Consider the following 26,386-nt stretch of genomic DNA (forward strand, 5'->3'; position numbering starts at 1 on the left):
AAAAAATCGAATTATTATATTAAATCACGGTAAGCCAGGTTGAAAAACCTTGCTTCCAGATAATTACACCATCAGACCAAACAACTAAATTAGCTAAACAATGGGCGACCTTATTCGTCTCGCGACAAACATACCAAAAATCTAAAACAATACGTTCTTTGGCGTGCACAAAAGCCTCTAACAGATCGTCACAAAGCAAATCCATTCCTCTGTAATCACCATGATCAACATGCACCGCCAAAAGTGAATTATAATTAATTAATTATAAAATTAAATTGAGTCTATGTATTTTTATATTTGTGAAAATTAGATCCCTATTCCTTTTATTTTATGTTAAAATTAGATCCTTGTATTACACTGAAGTTAGGACTTGGTTTAACATAAAAATCAATTTGTATAAACCAATAATTGAATTTTATATATTTTGTGTGAATTATATAATGCGTTAATAAAAATGTCTTAGCACAAGGGCTTGCAGGCGTTCGACTGTCCATTATAATACAGATGTGTTGCACATTTTGTTTTTATTGTTGACTTTTATTAATAATTAGCTGCGTTTTTGAGTTTTTTTTTCCTTTTTCTTTTTGGCTAATTTTATGTCGACGAGGATTCGAATTTCATCTATATTCAGTTTTCTCTCTCGAAATTCAATTTATTCAAACTATATCTCATAAGTTCTTGAAACATTTTATTTTAAGCTTAAAAAATTTATAAGATTTTTAAAATAAGTTTAGCCAAACACCTTTATATCTACCTAAACTAGTAGAAGACGTAATCCCACACTTTTCCATTGCTTTTGTAATTTTTAAATTAAGCGGCAAAGTTGAAGTAATCACAAATTTCTTAAATTAAAGAACAACACCTCAAATGATCTGACAAATTTACCCTCGAGAACTCATATATGTGATTTGTGATGGGCTTTGTCAGATATATAAATAAGCAAAAACTTGCGTGCAGGCGCCGGCCGCATAGTATGCGGTCGGTTTGAAAGTTTACATTTCTTCACAATAATGTTTTTACTTTTAGTTATTTTCACTCATTAATACTTATATTCTTAAGTATTTGGTCAAGTAATCATTATCGTATAAAAAATAATTATTGTTACATTTATTCACGATAAGTATTACTTTTATTCATGAGAACTTGTACTATTACATAAGTATACATTTGTGCGAACAAATGTATATCTTATAATTAAAACCAACCCATATAAATAATTATTGTTAGAAGATATAGAAAATATTTTTCATCTGTCATTAAAATCTTATGTCGAATTTGATCAAAAATATAGAAAATGTAACCGTCAATACCCTCGATACAGAAGTCAAAATAAAAAGGAAAATAAGCTCGAATTCAGATTAGGAAAAGACAAAATTAAGATTTATAACTAATTCTTCCCAAACTACTTTTGACATCTTGAAACCGCCCCAAACTCAAAATATCATCGAACAAATCAAATCATCGTAAACTTCTAATTTTGGGTATCTATAGATGCAAACCCTAAATTATTGGGAAGCAAGAAGAGGGGCATTTTGGTCAATCCGTGAATATAGTTAATTTACAGGTAATTTAGTTGGAATAATAGGATGCACGGAACAGTACATTTGTCTTTATCCTAAATGTCTTTTAGTATCTTTGTATGCTGTCCCACAAATGCATTTATTCTCTCTCTCATCTCTATTTTCTCTTTCTTTTTGTAACAAAAAGAGAAGAAGAAAAATTCTATTTTTTCTTTCTAGTTTCTATTTCTACCATTAATATATAAAACCATGGAAATATGGAAAACCTCAATTTTAGGCAATCCCAGCGCGTTTCTCTCTCTTTCTCTCTCTCTCTAATCCTCTTTTTCTTCTGCCTTCTCCCTCTCTAGCTCTTTCTCTCATGAGATGTATGATTGTTGACCAGAATTTCTTCGTTGATTCCACCTTTGGACTTTTGAAAAGGTGCTCTAAATTGCTACCCCAATTTTTGCCTCTTTTCTATCTGACTGCTGACTTTAATTTCGTTATCTTCTTTAAATTAAAGATTTTTTCTTTCTTTTTTAGCAGGGTTTTTTTTAGAAGAGATAGGATCATTTTCTTTGGGGGTATTTCTTTTTGACTTTTACTTGTTCAAGGAATTATGCAGCTAGAATGGTTGGTGATGCCATGATTTTTTTTTTCAGTCTTTTAATTCTTTGTTGAAAGTCAATCCCTTTTGTTTTTTCTTGAATTATTGGCCCTCTATTTTCAATTTTAGATCCTTGAAGGTTTTGAGCAGCTGTTGCGTTTGACCTCTGGCTTTGAGGTTCTATTTGGGGTATTTTTCCAAAAAAAAAAGAAAAGAAAAGAAAAACCCTTAGAAATCTCATTTAATTATGAATGTTGAAGTAAGTGTTGTTTTATTCGTAGCATTGGTGCCTCTTGTCGATGATGATGATGCAAAATAGCGTCTCTCTTCAGAAAAAAAATCTGATCTTTGTTGAAGAAATTATACAGATTCAAATTAAGCAGGTTGAGTTTTAATTTTCTTTTGTTATTGATTGGCAGAAGAAATTTCTGAGTCTTTCCAAATATGGATTTAAAAACTAATGAAGAAGGTGGGGAGGTGCCTAAAACTGAGAAATCATGTGAATTGGATATGGGTTCCAAATTGAAGAACCCTGAGTCCTATAGCAGCAAGAACATGATTTTTCGGGCCGATAAAGTCGACCTCAAAAGCTTAGATGTGCAGCTCGAGAAGCATCTAAGCCGGGTTTGGTCGAGAAACATTGAGAGCCAGAACAACCAGGCGCCTAAGGAACTGTGGGAGATTGATCCCTCGAAGCTGGAAATCCGGTATCTGGTGGCTCAGGGCACGTATGGAACAGTTTATCGCGGCACTTACAATTCCCAAGATGTTGCTGGTACTTCTACATCATTAGCTCTATTGTGTCGATGGTCATTTATGTTGAACTATTTGTCTGCATTGCTTGTTTGGGACGGATATGTGGTGCTCGTTGCGTGATGCTTCACGTTGTTTCTATCGAACTGCTAATCGTTGTATTGCTCGTTACCTGTTGTGATGGTCAGATCTGTTTCTCGGTTGATCATGTTTCCTGAATAGTTTAGTGGTAACGAAAGTAGGTAGAAATGTTTTGACTGCTATATATGCATTTTGAGCTCGTATTGAGTCCTCTATGGTTGTTCGTTCCGGATGAGTTCTGGTTTTTCTGTATCTTCTCGTTTATTAGGCTTCCACAGCGTGGTGTTTCTTGCACACCTTTGTTCGTATTCTGTATGTGTTTGAGTCGTAGGAAAAGTTGGTGCGTGCTGAATTTGTTAACTCATCGTGTAATTGAAATTTATTGTAATCTTTGCATTGATACTCGACTGTTGGAAAGGAACAGTTCTCTTGATGTTACCATTAAAGTAGCTTGTGCGTCATGTTGCTTTCCTCGTCTTCTTCATATGGCCTTTGCTCGTTACCTGTTGTGATGGTCAGATCTGTTTCTCGGTTGATCATGTTTCCTGAATAGTTTAGTGGTAACGAAAGTAGGTAGAAATGTTTTGACTGCTATGCATTTTGAGCTCGTATTGATTCCTCTATGGTTGTTCGTTCCGGATGAGTTCTGGTTTTTCTGTATCTTCTCGTTTATTAGGCTTCCATGACGTGGTGTTTCTTGCACACCTTTGATCGTATTCTGTATGTGTTTGAGTCGTAGGAAAAGTTGGTGTGTGCTGAATTTGTTAACTCATCGTGTAATTGAAATTTTTAGTAATCTTTGCATTGATACTCGACTGTTGGAAAGGAAATGTTACCATTAAAGTAGCTTGTGCGTCATGTTGCTTTCCTCGTCTTCTTCATATGGCCTTTATTCGTGTAAGCGATCTCAGAAAATATTCCAGTTGCATTTTGCAGCTACTTTCAAAATTATGCATTTAGCTCTGTTTCCCGTTAGTCCTTTGCTCCCTCTCGTAAGTTCTTATCCTCCCGATTTCCCTCTTGTCCGAGTTCTTAAAAATTGCTATTATTTCTGTCTTATAGTGAAGTTGCTGGACTGGGGAGAGGACGGCATGTCCACAGCTGCTGAAACCGCTGCACTTAGGGTGTCGTTTAAGCAGGAGGTTTCCGTTTGGCACAAGCTCGACCATCCAAACGTTACTAGAGTATTATACCGTCTCCTTGACTTCCTCTGTCATTTTCTGATTCGGTTTCTTGCATGATCCTTTTATTATCACGTTATCATTGTTGTTGACAGTTCGTTGGTGCTTCAATGGGGACTTCGCAACTCAAAATTCCTTCAAAAAATCCTTCTGATGGCTATACCACCCTCCCATCGAGGGCGTGTTGTGTTCTTGTGGAATTCGTATCCGGAGGGAATTTGAAGAGCTACTTATACAAGAATAGGAAAAAGAAGCTTGCCTTCAAAGTTGTTGTCCAGCTTGTTTTGGATCTAGCTCGAGGGTAATCATCCGTTACTCTTATCCATCCCGATCAAGATTGTAGTAAACGTTAACGTTGTCTCCCGCAACTTGCAGGCTGAGCTATCTACACTCGAAGAAGATCGTGCACCGTGATGTCAAAGCTGAAAACATGTTGTTGGATACTCAACGAAGGTTGAAAATCGCTGATTTCGGCGTCGCTCGTGTAGAAGCTCAGAACCCGAAGGACATGACCGGTGAAACGGGAACTCTTGGCTATATGGCGCCAGAGGTATTGTAACTCACATTGAAATGCATTCTCTTACCTCTAAATATTGGTCGTGATTATATATCCGATTAGCGTGAGAATATTGAGATCGATGTACGTGTGATCTGTCAGGTTCTGGACGGAAAACCCTACAACAGAAAATGCGACGTGTACAGCTTTGGGATATGCTTATGGGAGACATATTGCTGTGATCTTCCTTACATAGACCTCAGCTTTGCTGATGTTTCTCATGCTGTCGTTCGACAAGTAAGAGTTCCAAACCCTCTACTTCGCTCTTTAATTTTCGTCTCATCACGTAAACGAGTATTTTGCTACGTCGCGTCTAAATCTGTTAGATGTTAAATAGAGTTGAAACAAGTTGAGTCAATCTGAACCCAACCAACTGCAAATTTCTGAATTTGTTGTGATTTGTATAATAAATTCATGATATTTTTTTTGTTTCCAATCATTTCGTATCGTATGTAAACTCGAGCGTTTACTCTGAGTGATAGAATAGATTGACAACTTTGATGTGAAATTTTTAGCAATTAACCTTATTTTTATCTATCTAAGCTATCACCGACGAGTTGATGCTCGTTTATCTAAGTTGACATTTTACGTTGCGACGATAATGACATCGGCACCGTCCGTGTTTTGTACACTACAGAATCTGAGGCCGGAGATCCCCCGGTGTTGCCCGAGCTCTCTAGCAAACATCATGAAGAAGTGCTGGGATGCGAATGCGGAGAAACGGCCCGAGATGGACGAGGTGGTGAGGTTGTTGGAAGCAATCGACACGAGCAAAGGAGGCGGAATGATACCCGAAGATCAGCCGGTGGGATGCTTCTGCTTCGCGCCTATGCGGGGCCCGTGAACGACTTACGTGCCCTTCGGCATCGCCACACCTGATTCATCCAGTTGAGATTTGAGATGTGGAATTTGTTTCGAGTTCTTCATCAAGTGGTGAGGAGTTCATCTTTTTTATACTTTTGGGAAATAATTGCCATTTGTTATCATTCCTTCAGCAGTGTAGCTGCAGATGTTGGAACAATATTGTTACCTATTATCTTATGAAGGAATACTTTTTGGTTATTTTTGATTATGTCTACTTGCTTCATTTCCATCAAGAATGGTAGATAAGAAAATGAATTTAAATAACTTGATTCTTTCATACTTAAATTAGTGATGAATATATTTAAAATCTAGTTAATTTATTTATTACAATAAAATTATGAATTTAATATCCTATTTCAGAATTTCATGAAAAATTGATGCCAAACAATCAAATTTATTCTTTTACAATTTTCCAATACTACTATGATTTTGCAACTACTCTTCATATTCCCACAATAATTAGTGGTAAAACGACATACTTTCCCGCTTTATTAGTATATAAATAAGCTTTAAGGTTATTTGTCTATAAATATATAAATAATAATCAAAATTTTGATTTTTAATCAGATTTATTATTTTGGTAAAAAAATATATATATAAACTTTTATTTTTTCGGAATTTGGCATGCGTCCAAAAGTTCACTGGTCAATAGCTTGATTGTTTGGAATTCGATGGACAATTCAAAGTTACCGTTGGAAACCTTTTGATGTTATCTTACAAATGATATTTATATTGTTTGATTTTGATCACCATAAATGATCGAAAAATGGCATGAATACATGTGACAGGTGGGTGGCTAGATCATGTGTCCGTCCGGACGGACACATAATTTCACCGGCGGACACATGATTTTACCGATCAGACACATGATCTGGGTGGCTAGATCATGTGTCCGCCCGGTAAAATCATGTGTCCGCCCGATGATCTAGCCACCCACCGATCATATGTACTCTTGACTGATAGCTATCAAATCGTTGACCTTTATGACTAATGGCTGTCAAATCGGTCAAATGTGTAAGTCTTTCACAAAAAATCAAGCAAACTCATCGACATCAAAGGGTAAAATAGATATTTCATATAATTAGGACATAGAATGCTTTGTTTTATAACTTAGGGCATTTTTACTATCAAACTTAATGATGCGAGCATTTTTGCCTATTAACACGGCAATTAACCGTATATATCATTGCCGACGGAGGACACTTATTTAAAGAGAGATGAAGCATAAAATTGAAAGGAAAAAACAAAAGTAAAACATCATACTTTTTCTGAAAACCTTTGAAATTTGTTGTTGGGGACAATGGAAGATGGATTTCTACTAAGGCCAATGATAAATGTTTTTTTTGCAAAGATAAATGCTGACTATTATTCCATTTGGTTTTGGATAATATCTCCACCATTCTTTTTTGTGAGAAATAGGAATCGTGCACGTAATTCAAATATCCATTAAGATAGGTCTTTTTTTCATAATGATTCTGTTAAAAAAAGAAACCGTTTCTTCTTCAAAAATATTAAATTGCATCCCCCAATATAAGTTTAAAAATTACTTCCATATCTTATGATATCAGCTAGCTAGGATTAATCACACGTTACATTTAATATTTGATTGCCAGAAATGGCGTTGAAGATTAATCTTCTAAATTAAGTTACTTTAAAGAGGCTTTTTCGTTTTCCCATTTTCAAATGTTTTCAGTAATTCATATACAACATATAAAAAATTATATATTCAATATAAATATAAGAATTTACTAATTATATTTAGGTTTTGTCTTAAGTGGAGCAGGGATAAATTCCTCTAATCGATAGAGATTGATGTGATAAGATTAGGACTTAACTTTGGAGCTTTGTCCTATTGATATATGACGACGAAGGCATTGAAAAAAAAGTTCATTGCTTAAAGACTTTTATATATAGTACTATTGTTGATATTTTATTGAGATTGAATATATACTATTATGGAAAACTAAAACATTCTAGACTTCAATAGTTGATTTTTTTTAACAAGTATATATGTATATATAGAGAGAGAAATGATCGAGTAAGAATGTTATTTTTCGTGAGAATGAGAATTGATTTGAATAAGTCAGTCTAATTTATGAATAAACGTCTTGTAATACACGAATAATCATTCAAACTTGAGTTCGAATCTTATAGGAAGACAAAATTTCACCATATTATCTGAATACGTTATTCAAGATTTACAAACAGCTTATTCATTAGGGTTAAGTTATATAGTAAGAATGGTATTTTTCGTGAGAAAAGAGAAAAATGAATAAATATAAATCAATGAATAAGCTGTTTGTAATGCACGAATAACGTATGCAATTATATGGTGAAATTTTTGCTTTGGACGAGTATTGTGCATTATAAGTGATTTATTTGTAGATATTATGTTGACTTATTCGTTAATTTTATTTATGTTGTAAATATGAATAAATCAATATTAGCAATAAGATTTGAATATTTGAATTTTCAAATTCATTCTCAATTCTCACCATATTTAATCAATCTCACCGGATACTTAACCTATAAAATGATATTTATTGATTATAACTAAAACACCTAGTAATTTATTTTTGTATGGGGGTGTTGAGAAGTTTCAAATATAGTGAGACAAGACCCAAAGCAAAATTCTTATCAATAAAAGAAGCCTAATTTTAGTTGGACGGTTAGTTCCAAATCCAATGAATGTCTTAAATTTTGGAATATACTTTGAATTTCTACTTCTAAGATTTTAAAAACATAACAACTGAATAAATGAGATAGTGAAGTATTTAAATTGATCCCTTGAAAGAATATACAAATATAGTTCGATAATTTCTTTTGGGATATTTATAGGTTCAATTGAATTGTTCTCAATTTTTTTAATCCACATCAAAAGAGCCAATTAGTTTTTTTTTTTTTTGAATTTCTCTTATGGGATTAATTAAAAGCAATAACAATATGAAAATAAAATGTGAGGGAATCTAGTCTTAAAATGTGAAAATAAGGATTCTTTTCCGATTCATAATAACTTGACCTCTAGTCAAATTCATGTATTTGGCTACTTGTGAAAAGTGGAAATAATGAATCTAGTCTAAATTCTTTGGTAGATTCATAATGTTAAGGTTCTTCCCCAAATTATTTTTTAATTTTTAATCGAGCTTTGCTTTAGTTAATAGTATTATTCAATACACAACACCAGTAGAAAATTAAAGAATTATCATTTGTCATATTCAGAAGTGATTTTACTGATTTTATCGCAAAAATATTTGTTTAGAACTCTCACATTAATTCATTATTTTCGATGCATATTAGTAAGTAAGTTTTTGTTCTTATGCAATAATATATGAATTATATGAGGGAAATAAATTATAATTGAAAAAAAAATGATATAACTGAACAATATATCACTATATATATATTTTCTACAAATTCCTAACATGTTAACTGCAAATCAGCTTGCTTGGCAGTGGCAAGGAACATGCTCCAATTGCCTCCAAACATAATCAACAACTTAATTATTTGGTTTAATTTAGTGTTAATTGTATATAAATTATTGAACTTTCAACAAATTCTTATTTTGCACAAATTTTAAAATCTGTATTAAAATTACTTAATTATTAACGTTTTCTTATTTTGCATACTCGTTCATTTTTTGACAAAGCTATGTGCTTGAGACGATATTGTCCCTATCTAACTATACAATATGACGTTGATTCTATTTTTTTAAGTGGTCATACTTATGCCATGTGAGCATATTTAAGCCAAACAAGCATATTTATGTCATATCACCACATCGAAAAATAGGCGAATACACAAATGAGAAAAAAAAAATTAATTGTCCAATTAATTAATTTTTAATACATATTTTAAAATTTGTGTGCAAAATAAAAATTTGTTAAAAATTGAATAATTTATACACCATTAACCCTTTAATTTATATTGAGGCACTCTCCAGTACAATCGGTTGCACCGTACAACTGATTTTTAAATGACACTACTTAAAAACCTTTTCTTTTGTTAAATTAATTTGGACAGTTGTCATAACTTGCACTTACGTGACACAATTGCTTAAAAAATGATACATATTTACATTATTACATACTATAAATATAGCATCATGCAATTTCATTTTGTACACATTCCTAGCCAACTTTTGCTTCTCCCCTTCAATAATCCCACCGCCGCCGGCGCCGCCGCCGCCTCCACGGCCACCACCACGGCAAACAAAGAGCTAAAAAACCTTTTCCACTTCATCAATTCAACCCCTTAATTTCTGCAAACATGGTTCTAAAACCAGATGATCATCCTTCCTCTCTCATGGCAAACTTCCTCCGGAGCTGCGGCGGCTCCGCCGTCATCGACGGCGGCCTCGCGACGGAGCTGGAACGCCACGGCGCCGACCTCAACGATCCTCTTTGGAGTGCTAAGTGCCTCTTAAGCTCACCTCATCTGATTAGAAGGGTACATTTTTAATTTTTCACATCATAAATGGATAAATTATTTTTTAGGATTTATTCGAAAAAGAATTCCCAACTTTGATGGATTTTTCTTTATTTAATATGGAAAATACTATTCTATGATGTCCTATGTTAAGATGGATATATAAATTTTAAGTCAGCCACCTCGTTGATGCTTTTGGAGCGATTCATGTTGTTTGCCACGTGTATTTTCCTGCAATAATGAAGATTATCATGATTGATGGCAATCTTGTAAATTGTAATCTATGATTATTTAGAAAAGCATAATTTGATAGGAAATTAAATGAGGGGAAACCATAATTTAGAAAATCCCTCCACTTTGGAGGGAAGAAAAGAGGGAATAAAAAATGATGAAATTCTTTTTTGTAGGAAATAAGAGGAAAATAAAAGGCATTTAAATGATTTTTTTAATAATAAATTTATTAATCAAAGATAACATTCTTGAAACTCCAAAAGTTAACACATAGAGTAACATAAGTGATGAATCCCATGTTTCAGTGATTATTATTTGCCGGCGCGAATATTGATGATGTCATTTTACATATACATCGTATGATGGGAATATGAATATAAAAGATCGACGCATATTGATGAGTAGTGTGCTATTTGGATAAAATATGTTCGCACATGGTCAAATGCATAAAAATTGAATTTAGTTAAAATAAAAAAGAATTTAGTTAGTTTTACTGTTTTATCCACATTGTATCTATCTTTGTAATTTTTTTCTACTTAAAAAAAATCGTATTCTTTTGTACATTAAATAAAATTTAAAAAATTACAAAAAATTATAAAAATAACTATAATGTGGACAAAACAATAAAAACTAACTAAATTATTTTTTATTTTAACCAAAAAAAAAACAATTTTTATATGTATATGACCATTTTATGTCTAGATATTTTGTCCGAATAGCATTATTGTATAAGAATATACATAGAGTTTGAAATAGAGGATCTCATATGCTACAGGTTCACCTGGATTACCTTGAAGCAGGAGCAAATATAATTATATCTTCATCTTATCAGGTATATATATGATGCTAAGAAATCATCAATTCATCATCTTTCAAAGTTGATATATATAGCCTTTAATTGTGCAAGAATATATATATATGATGTGAGTTGTTTGTGAAGGCTACTCTTCAAGGCTTTGAAGCTAAGGGAATTTCAAGAAAAGAGGGAGAAGCCTTGCTAGATAAAAGCGTTAAGATCGCGTGCGAGGCTCGGGATATCTACAACGAGAGAGCCCCAAAGGGCTTCTGGGATGCTTCGGGAGACAGAGTAGCACAGCAACGCCCGATTTTGGTTGCTGCATCGGTTGGAAGCTATGGCGCGTATCTCGCGGATGGCTCCGAGTATAGGTTCATCACTTGATCTTCTTTTGGAAATATGAATGCTGTTTGATTTATATACTCGTTCCGTCCACAAAAAATAGTCCATTTTTGTCATTTTTGGAAACTTTCTCCGCTGACAGTACAATCAACTACTTTTTAAGTGGGACCCTTTCTGTACTAGCAATATATTCATTAAAACATGTGTCGTCCCCTTCTAGGACTATATTTTTTTTGTGACTAATTGTAGTGATTTTCTTTCAATCAGTGGGAGCTATGGAGATGGTGTGAGTTTGGAGACTCTGAAAGATTTTCATCGTCGAAGGGTTCAGGTTTTGGCTGCATCGGGGGCTGACCTGATCGCGTTCGAGACCATTCCAAATAAGCTCGAGGCTAAGGTAATCTCAAGACAACTCAATTGATACATTTTACATGTCTAGTAGTATGTAACATTACTTGAAATGTGGAATAACTCAAAGCCAAATGTGATGCAAAAGGCCCTTCTTCAGCCTAGATCCTTTAATTAGACATTATGTTGCAATTGTGGATGTATAGGAACTACCTAGGACTCTTTGTCTTGGTGAAGCATATATTCATGGCATTGTGTCTCGTGTGTGGTAGGCGTACGCGGAGCTTCTAGAAGAAGAGGGCGTGAACGTTCCTGCGTGGTTCTCCTTCTCGTGCAAAGACGGGGCAAATGTGGTGAGCGGTGAGGCAGTCGAAGAATGCGCCTCCATTGCTGATTCTTGTGAACAAGTCATTGGAGTTGGAATCAATTGCACTGCACCAAGATTCATCCACGAGCTCATCCAATCGATACAAAAGGTATAAATTTTGTTGCACGATCCGAGTAGCTTAGCCCGTCTCACTTATTTTACGCGTTCTTGTTGTGCAGGCGACGGGTAAACCTATTCTCATATATCCCAACAGTGGTGAGACTTATGATGCCAATAGAAAGGAGTGGGTGGTAAGGAACTTAACCTTGTTTTCTTTGCATTCTTTGATGTTTTAGGCTCTAGTTTTAGTTTTGAAGGGGAAACTTTGCATCTCTCTCTTTCTTGAAGCAATCGAGCGGGGTTTCGGATGTGGATTTCGTGTCGTACGTGAAGAAATGGCGCGACGCTGGGGCTGCCCTAGTCGGGGGCTGCTGCAGAACTACACCGAATACCATTAGAGCTATTTCTAAGGTCCTCTCAAACAACTGATCGGAACGTATATACTGTTGGAGATGGTCTGAGACGACAAGTCAAATCGCGAGCACTTTTTTTTGGGTTTTGGCTTATGTAACTTGTATGTATGAACCTGTGTAATTAAGATGCATCAATGTATTAGTGTGCATATGTTGCAACTTGAAGAAATGGTATGGTTTCTAAATTTCAAGAAAGGGGTGAATTGGTTGAGGTGAGGTAATATTGGATATGTGCATATTTTATCTACTAGAAATGAATTGTTCTCTTACAACTAATACTAGCTCTAGCTAAGTTCAATATTGTACTCATCAAACCTCACCCTTCAAAGAAAAAGGAAGTAGTAAAATTGGAAAATATGGATTAAACTAAATGTTTATTTACCAATCAATTTGTGGTTATAATTATAAAGATTGAATCTTTTCATAAGCTTATATATATAAAGATTGAATCTTGTGGGAGATTCTTGCCCTGATGTTCGAATACTGAAAGATTGAAGCTTTTTTCACAATTGAAGATACCCATTTGCAAATTTAGCTACTCTTTACGATTTGGGAGAATTCGAAGACAGATAGAAGAGGAATTTTTGCTATTTTTGAGTTGATTTGAGCAAAAAGATTGGATTTTTTCTTGACTTGAAACACCGATGCCTTTCGCCGCCGCAATCGTCTCTCTTCCTCCGCCCACGCCAAAGATTCAAATCCTATCAGACCCCTTTTCGCCCAAATCAAATCCCACAACCGGGCATCTCAAATCTTGCAAAAATCTTCAAGAAATCAAACAAATTCATGCGCAATACACGAAGCATGGCCTCGTGGGCGACGCTTCTCTACTAACAAAACTCATCGCGAAATACTCAGAGATGGGCTCTTCTGAGAGCTTGGAGTTTGCAGAGAAAGCATTTAAGATGTTCAAGAGCAGCAGAAAGGATCGGACTAGTAACATAACTTACCTCTACAATTCATTGGTGAGAGGGAATTCATTAGCCGGATCTTATCACGAGGCGATTTCGATGTATGTGGATATGTTGATTGATGATTTGGAGCCCGATAACTATACGTTTCCGTTTGTTTTGAGCGCTTGTGCCAAAAACTCGAGCCTCTCCGAAGCAAGGCAGATTCATGGCTGCGTGGTGAAGAGGGGATATCGCGATGATGTCTTCGTCTCGAATTCTCTGGTGTATTGTTATGGCGAATGCGGCGAGATTGATAGTGCGAGGAAGGTGTTCGACGAAATGTCTGAGAGAAATGTCGTGTCGTGGACGAGTTTGATTTGTGGGTTCGCGAGGCGAGACCGGCATCGCGAGGCGGTCTCTCTCTTCTTTGCAATGGTGGGAGAGGGAATTGAGCCCAATGAGGTTGCATTCGTGAGCGTTGTTTCGGCCTGCGCCGAGTTGGGGGATTTGGATTTGGGGGAGAGAGTGTTGAACCATGTTGAAGAGTGTTGGGAGCTCGAGTTCAATGGTGTTATGGTGAATGCTGTTGTTGATATGTATATCAAATGTGGATGTGTTGAGAAGGCGAGGCGGCTCTTTGATGAATGTGTTGATAAGGATTTGGTTCTCTACAACACGTTGATGTCGAATTATGTGAGGTTGGGGAAGGCGGGAGATGCGCTTGATGTGTTTCGGGGAATGCTTGATCTCGGGGAGAAGCCGGATAGGATCACCGTGGTGTCTGTGATCGCGTCCGCGGCTGAGCTCACGGAGCTCTCGTTGGGGAAGCAATGCCACGCGTATGTTCTGAGGAACGCGCTCTGGAGTTGGGATAGCGTTGGGAATTCGCTCATTGATATGTACGGCAAGTGTGGCGAGCTAGGGCTCGCGCGTAGGGTGTTTGATCGGATGTCGGGCAACACGACAGTCGTGTCGTGGAACTCTCTCCTCGAGGGTTTTGCTCGGAATGGTGATGTGGATTCGGCCGTTGGGGTGTTTGATGAGATGCCGGAGAGGGATGTCGTGTCGTGGAACACGATGATTAGAGCTTTGGTTGATGAGGGCTCGTTTCTTGACGCGATTGAGCTCTTTCGCTCGATGCAGAGGGAAGGGATGGCTTCGGATGAGGTGACGATGGTGAGTGTGGTGTCGGCCTGCGGTTATTTAGGAGCACTCGATTCTGCGAAATGGGCGTATAGCTACATTAAGAGACGCGGTTTTCGCTCCAACACGCGCCTCTGCACTGCTCTCGTCGACATGTTTGCTAGGTGCGGGGACCCTCGGAGTGCGATGGAGGTGTTCTGGTCGATGAAGGAGAGAGACGTCTCTGCCTGGACTGCAGCAATCGGAGCGATGGCAATGGAGGGGAACGGGGAACGAGCCCTCGAGCTTTTCCACGAGATGGTCCGGCAAGGGATTGCGCCGGATCAAGTAGCTTTCAGTGGAGTTCTTACAGCTTGTAGCCATGCCGGTTTGGTTGAGGAAGGAATGCTTGTCTTCAACAGCATGAAGGAATACGGGGTCGTGCCGCACGTCGTCCACTATGGGTGCGTCGTTGATCTACTCGGCCGCGCGGGTTTGCTAGACGAGGCGCTCGAGTTCATAGACACGATGCCCTTGGAGGCGAACGCCGCAATCTGGGGCGCGTTCTTGGGCGCTTGCCGGAAGCACGGGAACGAGAAGATGGCCAGCCGTGCCGCTAAGATGATGAGCGAATGTAGCAGCGGCGGTGATCAAACGGGGATCCACGTCCTCTTGTCGAACATATACGCGTCCGCCGGGTTATGGAGCGACGTTGCTCGAGTCCGGACGCGTATGAAGGAACGGGGCATGAGGAAAACCCCGGGTTCGAGCGCGATCGAGGTCGGCGGGGTCGTTCGCGAGTTCACTTCCGGCGACGAGAGCGCGTGCACGGCCTCGATGCTCGAAGAGATCGACTCGAGGCTCAGAGACGCAGGGTATGCTCCGGATCTAACGAACGTCTTGCTCGATGTCGACGAGCAAGAGAAGGAGTTCTTGCTCGGTCGACACAGCGAGAAGCTCGCCGTCGCCCACGGCCTCGTCTCCTCCGCCCGTGGAACACCGGTCAGAGTCGTCAAGAATCTCCGGATGTGTTCCGACTGCCATTCCTTCGCAAAAATGGTCTCCAAAGTGTATGATAGAGAGATAGTTGTTAGAGATAACAAGAGATTCCACTTTTTCCAGCAAGGCTTGTGTTCTTGCCGTGATTACTGGTAAAAAACATAATACAGAACTTTCATCAAACATCTTGAAATCAAAGCTACAAATTATCCCAAACTAAAATTCAAGATCCAAGCTTTGGGAAAATGGCGTCTATAAAAGCATGATACATAGGGTCAGCTGCCCAGAGCTGAGCGAGGTGATGCGGAGACGAGGTTCGTCGGTGTATCTCTTCAATGAGCCAGATGGTCACCTCGGCTTTAGAAGGATGGATGATCAAGTCGAGTGGGACGTACTCGTCCTCTGCTCCAAGCCTCTCCCGGTCCATCCGCTGCAAGTGAATGTTGGTGAGGTAGTGCAGAGGCTGCTCGTACATCTGCTTCATAGAGGCTCCAAGTCCGGTCCACGACGTGTAGGGAATAACAGCGCCCCGGTTAGTAGGTATCGGGATCGACTTCATGTATTCTTGGTAGCTTGCTGCTCTTCTGAACAACCATGCTGCATTTGCAGGAGATGTATCTAATTAAACATGGTGATTATGAATAATTGCTTCTTGTTATCATTTGCTTTGGTTTTTACTCTAAATGCTTTATGTTTATTTACCAATTTATTGCATTTTGACACCAAATAACAAGCCAGAATCTGTTACAAGTTTGCTAAATCAACTAGGAGATCAAGCATAACAAGAATTTTAGATAAAACTAAACTTCAACAAAGCCTTTGGCATGCTATTTTTATCCATTTTTTGTCAAATAAAACAAGGTATGTGATAATGACATCTCAAACTAAAGAGAATAAGAAGAGGATGACAGATTGTTCCACACAAAAATTCATGAACTCGACTAAAACGTATTCACGCACCAAATTCATTACTTCGGTGTCTGGCATCAATATCAAAATTTTATGTCATGCGATTTTTACCAAGTAACATGAACTCATAATCCATGTGGTATACATGATTGAGTAATTAGTTCGCTCATATACGAAATGAGCAGTTCATGGATCAAAAGAATGAAGAGACACTCAGACATCGTAATGTGTATAAACTAGAAATATTGAGGGCAATTCAAATACCTTCAGCAGATAATTCTAGGGCAGGTTCATCATTTGGCTTCTGGCTCCGTGAATCATCATTTTCCGCTTCAGAGGAAGACGAGTCGTCTGATGAAATCTCCACTTGCTGAGTAGGTGCAGACCTCTTCATGGCTACACGCACACAGTTGCATTAGTTCACAAAAAAATGGGGGCTTGTCAGATGAATTCGTTGGAAATAAAATGCGACAAAAGGAGTGTTAAGTAGTTGACACTGGAGCCCGTTAAAGAGATTACAACTAAAGGTATTACGTGATTGCACTCTTATGCTTTATCAACTCATGTACTGGTTCCTTAATCTGTTACAATTCTGACACTTATGTCGCAAAACCAGTGATTAGTGCTGAAGATGCATATGAATTACTTGAGCAATTATACAAATCAATGCTGCAGATATCTGATGTTAGCGGATATTTACTGATAACAATCAAAATACTAAGAATTTGCAAAAAATCCCCAATTAGGATTTTTACTGAAGCTGCGGATCTCCGTAACATGAATTTCTCCTTACCCAAAAAAGCATTAATAACTAGCATGATCTTGTATATCTACCAAAGTGGGGTTCACTAGCAGTAAACCAGCTACGCCAAAAAAAAGTATGCCGAGCAATATAAAAACGCAACAACCAGCAGAAAAATCACTAAGAATATCTTGATCCTTGTAGAAAGAACACAGTCATATAAATGAAAAAAGATCCAAAAGCCTTAAAAAATCACAAATAGTTTCACAATTTGATTCAAATTAGAAAAGGGGTCCAATCCCATTGAGATAGAAAAGGAAAGAAAGAATTGCAGAATTTAGATCAAAATTCAAAATATATCTAGGATTTGCCATTGAGATTTGAGGTTAAGCTGAAGAGATGCTGAAACTAGAAGGATTTTGAAAGTGTTCAAGCTAAACGGAATCAGTGAACCAAGAGGATATACCGTGTAAACGAGTTGCAGTAAGACGCATGATTTCTTGGCTGTGTAAGCAAGGTAAGAATGGAGTCGCTTGGTTCAGGAGACGCTGGTTAGAGAAATATAGGGAATCTACTGTTAGAGATCTAAGTCGAGAATTGGGGCTCTTATTTAGTAGTATTTCCTAAGAATTTTCATTCCCAGATTTACTTAAATCAAATTTACTGGGATTTGGTGGGTGTTATTTTCTACAAAATATTTCAACTAATAAAAGACAAGATGAAATTCGGTTGAAATAAATAAACAACACTCCCACGACCAATAAGACAAAATCCAGATAAGCAACATTTATTTCTTCACATTTCGAGAGACTCACTTGCACGTGTGGGCTACGATTTAGATTACGGAATTACCTAGAAATAACATATATAAAAGAAATTGAAGGATTCCCGAGATCAAATGAAGTCGAATCAGCTAGTCAGTACTTAACTAATATGTTTGTAGCTTTACACATCAAGATAAGGTAACATTTACAGAAAAAAGCATGCGACTGAAGTCAAGAAAGGATGTTGCATCAGAATATCATAATTCCAAAAGGAAAGCACATACAACCGATGATTCCATAGACCCTTAGCCAAATGAGAATCAGCTACACAATTTCACTTAGTTCCTCGCTGCATATGCCAGGAACCACACAACTGAATAGAATCATGAATCTTTAAGGACTCTTAACATTTTGTTTAAGGTCAGCAGCTGTTGTCGTGTCATGACCTCACTGGCCTACTTCTAGAGACTTTTCTTACAATCACAGCATATGAAGGAAATTTCCTTTGTTCTCGTATCATTACCTAGTGCTCTCTGCTTTCCTGCATTTCATTTTCTAGATGCTAAATTACAAGTTTTTGTCTAGCTGCTAAGGTTGTCAACATTTTACTTAAGTGTACCTATGCACACAACCATAATCGTTTAAATGCAATCAGCAAAGTATATTTTGCGATTCAAACAGATATCAAATAATCAGCCCATAGCATAGATAACCCGAAATTGCAACTTCAAGAAACTATCATGGCTTGCTAGGAATGAGTTTAGATCACTTGGAACTAAATAGATTTTCAGATGCTTCTTAGAGTTCTTTATGACCCAGTTCTCTTTCCATTTTCCTCTTCCATGAGCTTCACTTACACGCTATCGTTATCTTCTAAATAGGGCCTAACAGAAATGCTAAAGCTTAAACTTTCGCCTCATGTATCGCCTTTCTCATCATGAACAAAGATACTCAATTTACCCAACATGTCCCCAAACATCAACTCACTTTTTCATATCTAGCACCTTCTCTCTTTTTGATTCACAAATCAAATTACATAGCTCAAGTGCATGAATATGCTCTATATCATTACCAACCTCTCTACCGAAGAAGTCACAAACTACTTAAACCAACACAATCAAAGGCACGATTCCGGTTAAAGCACTCGAGATATAACCTCATTAAGCAAACATATAAGCATGGAACTATCTTAGGACCCAAGAACGAAGAAGAAAATATACTAAATTTAGATATATATTTGATTCATATTTTAACAGAAGGAAAATGAGCCAAAAATATTTTTGCCCCATTATCCACAACAAAAACCCCTAAATTCAATATACCAAAGCCCTTCATTTCCAGAGATTATATACCATTATAAGCATTCATGTTAAGCAAAATCATAAACTTCAATAAACCAAAGGATAAATTCCTTCACAACTTCATCACAGCACAAAGCTAAAATGTCAAGAAAAACAAGAATTAGTAAATAAATAGTAAAACATACGTGCAATGTATCGTCTGTTTTATACTAATGCGTGAGCAAGAAAGACTGATAAAAAAATCAAATTGGTAGCAACCCTTGTTAACTCCAAGATCAAATTTCCAGCAGTAACAGAAAAATTCAAAAGATAAAGAAACATTAATTTTGAATTCTTGATTACAGAATGTGGGGAATTCTCTAATACCTCATTCAAAATCAACTTACAAGATGCAGAGAGAGTTCTTGGCTGGTTCCAAATAGAGCAAAATCAGATATCCAAATTTTCCTCAAAAGAAAAAAAGATTATATCCAAATAGAGCAAAATCAATTATACCGCAGAGTCGCGTTTCCTTTATTTTTTATTTCTAATTTCTTTAATTTTTAGGGGCTTGATTTTGGTATGCAAATCAAACTTAGCAATATATAGTGCATATTTAATGGCCAGTCAACATGTGATGGGCCTTGAGGCCCATATAAATCTTAAATCTCGGCCTATCTTAATTATAACCTTTATTGGAAGAATAAATTTGATTTTATTTTCTTATGCTCCATTTGTAGTTAAAACTAGGGATGTAGTAAATCCCGATGGGTTGATCCAAATAGACCGAAAACGAAGTGGATCGAAAGAATTAGTGTAGCAAAAGATAAATTTGATTGTCTCAAATCTAATAGTACAACAGTTTAATAGAGTTGGTTCGATTAACATTCATACTATAACGAGGAATGAATTTGAGACCAGCTTCGTATGTTCCGAGAGGATGAAATGTAACGTTCTCACTTAAAACATTATTTTTCATTGTTTGATGGCATAATAGGATAAGTATGTTTTATTGATGTAGAAGATATAATTAAAATAAGATTGAGTAGAGACAAGGTTAAGGAATATGCAAATCCCAATCCTTTCGGTGGAGTATTATTTTATGGTGAAGAACATTAGTTGACTTGATTGTGTAGGATTTATTTCTTTCACTTTTAATCTTGGAGGATTAAATGATTTTGCTTTACAAGAATCCGAATTGGATATATTTGGACATATATAAAGATTTGAATTATGCGATGCAACTTTTGAAAAGAAGAAATTTAATATTTTTATTTTTGGAGTTAAAACTCTCTTAATTTATTTTTGAACATCAGTATTGGAATCTACTATGTTTGAGAAGATTAAGAGAATAAGTTGAATACATGGACATAGATAATGAATATGACATGCAAAATGGATGGAGTGGAATGAGTCCCACAAGAGCATGAGAACCACAAAATGCCCAAACTTACGTTTCTTAGCATTTATTTCAAAATTAATGCACCTAATTATAAAAAATTCTTTATTCTCAAATCTATCTATACTATATTGAAACATGAGTCATCAATTAGAATTTAATTTCAAATTGATTTGATTGATGAAATTTTGTAGTTTCTGTAGAAAAAAATAATACCTCGTTCAGCTCTGAAAATTAATTTAATTTTTATCATTTTAGTACATTCACAAAAACAATACAATAAATTATTATTAAAATTATATTTATCATTTATATATTTATAATAATTCAATTACTTTTCAGTTAGCCCATCGGGTTAGTCGGGCCGACCCTATCGGGCGTCGGACTATTCAGTTACGGGCTAGTCGGGTTGTAATTTTTATCGGGTTAAATTTTTTTAACCCTAACCCTCTCGGATTGACTAGTTAATCGGGCCTGCCCACGAGTTTCGGACTAGATTGACATCCCTAGTCAGAATCTCGTATTGGACTTTTCTTTAGAACTTAATTAGATCTCATTTTTTATTGTTTCCGAGAGAAAAACGACTTTTTGATCTATTTATTTATATGTTGAAGGTATGAATTGATTGAGAATGCTATTACAAGAGTTGCTTCTCTTCAAAAATATCAGAGACTTAACTAATTTAAAATCAAACCAGATTTTGGACAAAGGCCTAAATGCGGCGGCTAAATATCATGCATGCCAACTTTACTACTGTCGAGCAACACGAAACAAAAGAGGAAAAAACAATCCAATAAGAAAAACACCAAAACTGAAAGAGAGTTATTACTTATCTAAAACAAAGCAAATTGTGAAGCAAAGCGAGACAAGAGAGGAGAAATCAAATGAGTTTCAACAATATAGAGAAGGGTGTGGCCTACTCCCACCGACCACTTTCTTCATCTTTCTTTCTTTTCACTTCCTCTTTATGTGCTCTGTAGACATATATGCCACACAAGAAAATTCATCAGGTTAATGAAACCCAACAACATGATTAAGTAAGATTTTTGCTCCAAAATAAAAATATACTATATATTATCATACAAATATATATGTGCGCGAACAGGTGTTTCGAAAGCAAGGCGAAAGATTTTATTTATGCTTTTTGGATAGGTAGAAAGTGATAATAAGATTGACCTATTCAAAGTCTTCGAAGATACGAAGTTGGAGTTGGTAATTGTCGTATTCAGATTGCTGCTCCTCCTGAATCTGTTTCGCTGAGGCCTCTGCAGAATCGCTGCACCTTTCTAAGTGGATTAATTGGAGGGTTGGGATTTCTCCAATGCCGGCTGGGATTTCCTCTAGATAGAAACAACTTCGTAAAAAGAGATGGCGGAGTCTAGGGAAGTTGGTTTCATCAGCTCTCCAACGCACCAGTCCATAACAATTATAGAGTAGTAGAAACTGCAATGAGCTGAATTCATCTCCTTCTGCTATTTCCCACTCTTCATTTGCTTCTTCTTCTTCTTCTGCTATTTCCCACTCTTCATTTGCTTCTTCTTCTTCTTCTTCTTCTTCTTCTGCTATTTCCCACTCTTCATTTGCTTCTTCTTCTTCTTCTGCTATTTCCCACTCTTCATTTGCTTCTTCTTCATCATCATCGTTTTCTTTATCGTCGTCCTCTTCATCTTCTTCTTCTTCTTCTGTCTCATAGCTTTTGAAGCTACATCCCTCTATCTTGAGCACTTCCAGATTCGGTAGTGCACACAGAGCCGTCGTCGCTGCCGGAGTTATTACACAATTCCACAGATTTAATTTTCTAAGAGTAGATGGAAATTTGAGTGCGTGCACATAACATTGATAGCGAGGTGAACTCCAGCTTAATGTTTGGAGTTTGTGAAGATGACTCAGATCAACTACTTCACTCATCCCTGATGAGCCTTCAACCCAATACCTGATTTTCAAGCTTTTTATATTTGGAATGCTTTCCAAGAAACCCCTTCTAATCACTGACAGAGTTAGCTCCACAGTCCGTATCGTCTGCAGCTTCTTCAGAACAATTTTTTGCATGTAATCATCTTCTATTATGAGATCTACATTCAACATGATGAGATGTCTTAACTCAGACATCTCCCACAACTCAGTTGGACAAGAGCTATACTCGGATAGCTCAGCAATCAAGGTTTGCAAATTACACAATCTTGATATTCCACTTCTTGGCAATGACTTGCAATTGATAGATAAGTAGCGTAAGTTCACAAGTTGTAATATTTCTTCCGGGAACTCAATCATACGCCTTCCTATCTTATACTTATTCATTTCTAATAAATCCAACACCCTAAGCAATCTTAATGTGAAAACCATAGGAGATAGCTTCCGATCCAACAAGATCAAGAGTAGAAATGATCGAACAAGTGACATCTCTGATGAAGAAGCATACTCATCAATATCTTCCATTCCATATGATGTGTGAATACTCACACGACGCAGCTGGTTAGAGAATGTGAGCTCGGTCGAATTCTTGACATGTAGAAACTTCTCATCATCAGCTTTCCTAATGCATAAATCTCTCAAAATATCATGCATGCTGTAGGTCTCTGCTTTTTCATACCAATTATAACTTCTAACCGAAACTAGATTCCTTTCTACAAGTGACTTTAAATAATCCTCTCCCTCTTCCTCCAAACTTTTATCTCCATTCGATTTCACAAATCCTTCTGCTACCCACTTCCATATGAGTCTCAAGGGGTCAATCTCATAATCTTCAGGGAATGCTGCCATATAGAGGAAACATGGTTTCAAGTGAAGCGGCAGATGGTTATAACTTAAGGATAGTATATTGGAGAATTGCTTGTCCGATTCAGCAATTGCAGCTCTTACGTCGTTCCCAATATTCTCCCAAACATCTTTCAATCTTTCCACCTTTGACAACAGCCCTCCAATCACATTGATAGCTAGAGGAAGCCCACCGCAATCACTCGCAATCTTCTCTCCGATCCCTTGTAACTGATGAGGGCAATCCTCTTCTCCAAACACAATTTGGCTAAGAAGATCCCAACTTTGAGACTCGCTCAGCAACTTCACCTTATGATGCAGACTATTGGAGTCTGCATATTTGGCGACATCCGATTCCCTAGTGGTGATCACAATCCGACTCCCGTTATTGTTGTCCGGGAAGTACCTCCTTATCTCATCCCAGAATTTGGTGCTCCAAATATCATCTAATACAATCATGTATCTTCTACCATACAAGCTCCTATACAAGATATCTTTTAACTCACCATCTCCCTTATGTTCATAGTCTGATCCAGTTATGCAACGAAGAAGGCTTAATAGAATTGAGCGCATATTGTAATCTTGTGAAATTGTGGTCCAAGCAAGATAGCTAAAGTGGTCAACAATGGAAGGATCTTGATAAAGTTTTCGAGCAAGAGTGGTTTTACCTATACCACCCATACCCACGATGGGCAGGATCTCCAGCTTGCTCTGCATCCCGATCAGCCGATCCTTCAACTGCATCAGATCTTCATCAACTCCCACCACGACGCTCTTAGAACTCGGATCTTGCAACAGAGAAGCGCCACTCGGTGAACTGCCACTCGGCATCGTCTTCCCCTCCACGAGCTTCACCACTTGTTCCATTACGGAATCAAGTTGTTGAATTACTTGTTGTAGATCTGGTGTTGAAAAAGTAAATCTCACGCCTTCAGGGCTGGAAAGCATTTGAGCAACCATCTGAGATTCAATGATGTCTTCAGCTCTATGTGCTGCTTCTTGGATTTGACTTTCCAAATTCTCTATAATTTTGGAGGGTGAAGATTTTTCAAGAATCTGCTGCAGAGAAGCAGCTTTTCCGAGGAGGGATTCGAGTTGCGGTTTGTTGTGATCAACAATCCAGTGCGATTGTTGAGGATTCAAGATTTGTTGTAGGATGGTGATGAGGGGTTGAAGATTGTAAGCCATTTCTCTGATCTCTTCTCACTCACAAAGGATATAGGCAAATTTGTATAAGCTACGCAGCTGTTGTATTGACTTTGAGCAAATAAAACAAAGTTGTAATTTGATAGTATAAAAATATTGTGTAGTTGGCTATATTTATATTAGGGTGGTTGTAGTTTGCATATTTTGAATTGGGTGCATCCATTTTTATATGATCTTGGAAAGAGAGTTCAATATTTTATGTTCTTATATATATATATATATATATATATATATATATATATATAATATATATGTGTGTGTGTGTGTGTGTTTCCGAGAATTGTCATGTTGTTAAAACCAAACATCATAAAGAGACAATTATAAGAGAGAGCGAGAGAGAGAGCAACTTTCTTCATGTGATGCATTATTTTTTACTGAGATGGAAAGTTTGTGCGTGCATTTATTTAAATGTTATTATCCCTGTAACCAATACAGTGTTATATATAAATATATTTTGATAAATAATTACCAATTACATAAATAAATTTTAAAATTATGTCCATATAAACTCGAACTCAAAACTTCTTTTGACTTTATGTATTACCAGTTCTACCGTTAGATCAACACACATACTAATATATTTATGTTCAAGAAGTGATATCATGCACGCATGCCAACTTTATCTCAATACATATTTAGCTGTATATTGATAATATACAAAATTATTAATGTAAAGGATTTTGGAAATAGAAGAAACAAAAGGAAAAATGTGTGTTGGGATGAATCTTTTGAATATTCAATAGCTCCACAACGTCATATCATGTCATAGTGTTTTAGGATATTTGCAAAATAAATCATCATTTTGCAATTCCAATCTCATTTTCAAATTCTTGCAAATAAATACTAAATCTTTTTTACTTTTCTAATTAGTGTTTCTGTCTAATGTTGATAACCCTAGGTCTTCTTCCCCCTCAGCAGCTTCCTCGTTCGCCTCCTCCCCCTCGGCAGCTTCCTCGTTCGCTTCGTCCACCTGAGACGGATGAGGCGGCAAAATCTACGAGCTCTTCGGCCTTATCTTCCATACGTGGCTCCGACCCACATTCCTCTATGAACTGGTAAAATTGAGAAAATAAACAAGCAAGAATCCATTACCAATGCTGAGAAATGATGATATTGGACTTCTAAAAACCTCTGTTAAAGAAGAACCCAAGATAACAACACCCCACAAATTTATTCCTAATGAAAAACATTACCACAGGATTTCCTAGACGTGACGAGCTGCCCAGCAGTTAAAGAACAAAAACATAACATGGCCAATGCCCCCTTGTTACATTTTCTTCATTTCTATTGACAATTAAGAGGGTGTTTGGCTAAGCTTATTTTAAAGAGCTTAGCTTATAAAATGTTTCAAGAGCTTATATATTTTTCCTCTATTTTTTGTGTTCCTCAATTTTTTTGCAATGGATTGCGAGTTCGACGATTACCTAGAGCAATGCGGTGGAGGTTCGAGTGTGCCTAGTACTCAACCAATGATGGGGTTTGCTCCATTTTCTCAAGCTTCATACATCTTTGCTTCGGGAAATAATCGAACTCCGACAACGTTACCAAGCGCTGAAGAAGATGAGCCGGAGGCGAAGCCTAAAGCCAAGGGGGCGCGCACCACCTACACAAACGATGAGACAGAGCTCATATGCATATTGAGGGCAGAGACTACCCACAATCCGATTTTGGGAATTTTCCAAAGGTTGCTCCAATATTGGGGCTCAATCGGCGAGAAATACAACACCCTCAAACCGCTGGGATCTCCTAAGTGTAAGCCGGATCATATCAAATCCCACTTCCAACGATGCAC

General features: G+C 37.0%; 4 protein-coding genes across 9 annotated transcripts; 3 read left to right on the top strand and 1 right to left on the bottom strand.

The window, feature by feature from the left end:
• Positions 1-1,655: 1,655 nt before the first annotated feature.
• On the top strand, positions 1,656-5,742 carry LOC130991429 (serine/threonine-protein kinase STY13-like). Of its 6 annotated transcripts, none has more exons than XM_057915655.1 (7): positions 1,656-1,943; positions 2,529-2,884; positions 4,006-4,127; positions 4,220-4,425; positions 4,500-4,674; positions 4,783-4,917; positions 5,318-5,742. In XM_057915655.1, exons 2-7 carry the CDS (start codon positions 2,554-2,556, stop codon positions 5,522-5,524), a joined length of 1,176 nt encoding a protein of 391 aa, XP_057771638.1. In that variant the 5' UTR covers positions 1,656-1,943; positions 2,529-2,553; the 3' UTR covers positions 5,525-5,742. The 6 variants fall into 6 exon arrangements, with proteins under 6 accessions (XP_057771638.1, XP_057771634.1, XP_057771633.1 ...); XM_057915651.1 differs by having other exon boundaries at positions 1,702-1,943; positions 2,532-2,884; XM_057915650.1 differs by lacking the exon at positions 1,656-1,943 and adding an exon at positions 1,976-2,368.
• A 3,763-nt stretch (positions 5,743-9,505) lies between these two features.
• LOC130991433 (homocysteine S-methyltransferase 3-like) lies at positions 9,506-12,721 on the top strand. The gene is made up of 7 exons (XM_057915659.1): positions 9,506-9,990; positions 10,976-11,032; positions 11,141-11,367; positions 11,606-11,735; positions 11,959-12,162; positions 12,233-12,304; positions 12,402-12,721. Exons 1-7 carry the CDS (start codon positions 9,811-9,813, stop codon positions 12,540-12,542), a joined length of 1,011 nt encoding a protein of 336 aa, XP_057771642.1. The 5' UTR covers positions 9,506-9,810; the 3' UTR covers positions 12,543-12,721.
• A 49-nt stretch (positions 12,722-12,770) lies between these two features.
• LOC130991431 (pentatricopeptide repeat-containing protein At3g22690) lies at positions 12,771-16,201 on the top strand. The gene has a single exon (XM_057915657.1). It carries the CDS (start codon positions 13,171-13,173, stop codon positions 15,694-15,696), a length of 2,526 nt encoding a protein of 841 aa, XP_057771640.1. The 5' UTR covers positions 12,771-13,170; the 3' UTR covers positions 15,697-16,201.
• On the bottom strand, positions 15,632-24,612 carry LOC130991432 (uncharacterized). Its single transcript, XM_057915658.1, has 3 exons — positions 24,057-24,612; positions 16,714-16,845; positions 15,632-16,137 (listed from the first exon to the last, which is right to left on the bottom strand). Exons 1-3 carry the CDS (start codon positions 24,574-24,576, stop codon positions 15,764-15,766), a joined length of 1,026 nt encoding a protein of 341 aa, XP_057771641.1. The 5' UTR covers positions 24,577-24,612; the 3' UTR covers positions 15,632-15,763.
• Positions 24,613-26,386: the final 1,774 nt, after the last annotated feature.

Source organism: Salvia miltiorrhiza, chromosome 7 (genome assembly GCF_028751815.1).
Source record: "Salvia miltiorrhiza cultivar Shanhuang (shh) chromosome 7, IMPLAD_Smil_shh, whole genome shotgun sequence".
NCBI lineage: Eukaryota > Viridiplantae > Streptophyta > Magnoliopsida > Lamiales > Lamiaceae > Salvia > Salvia miltiorrhiza.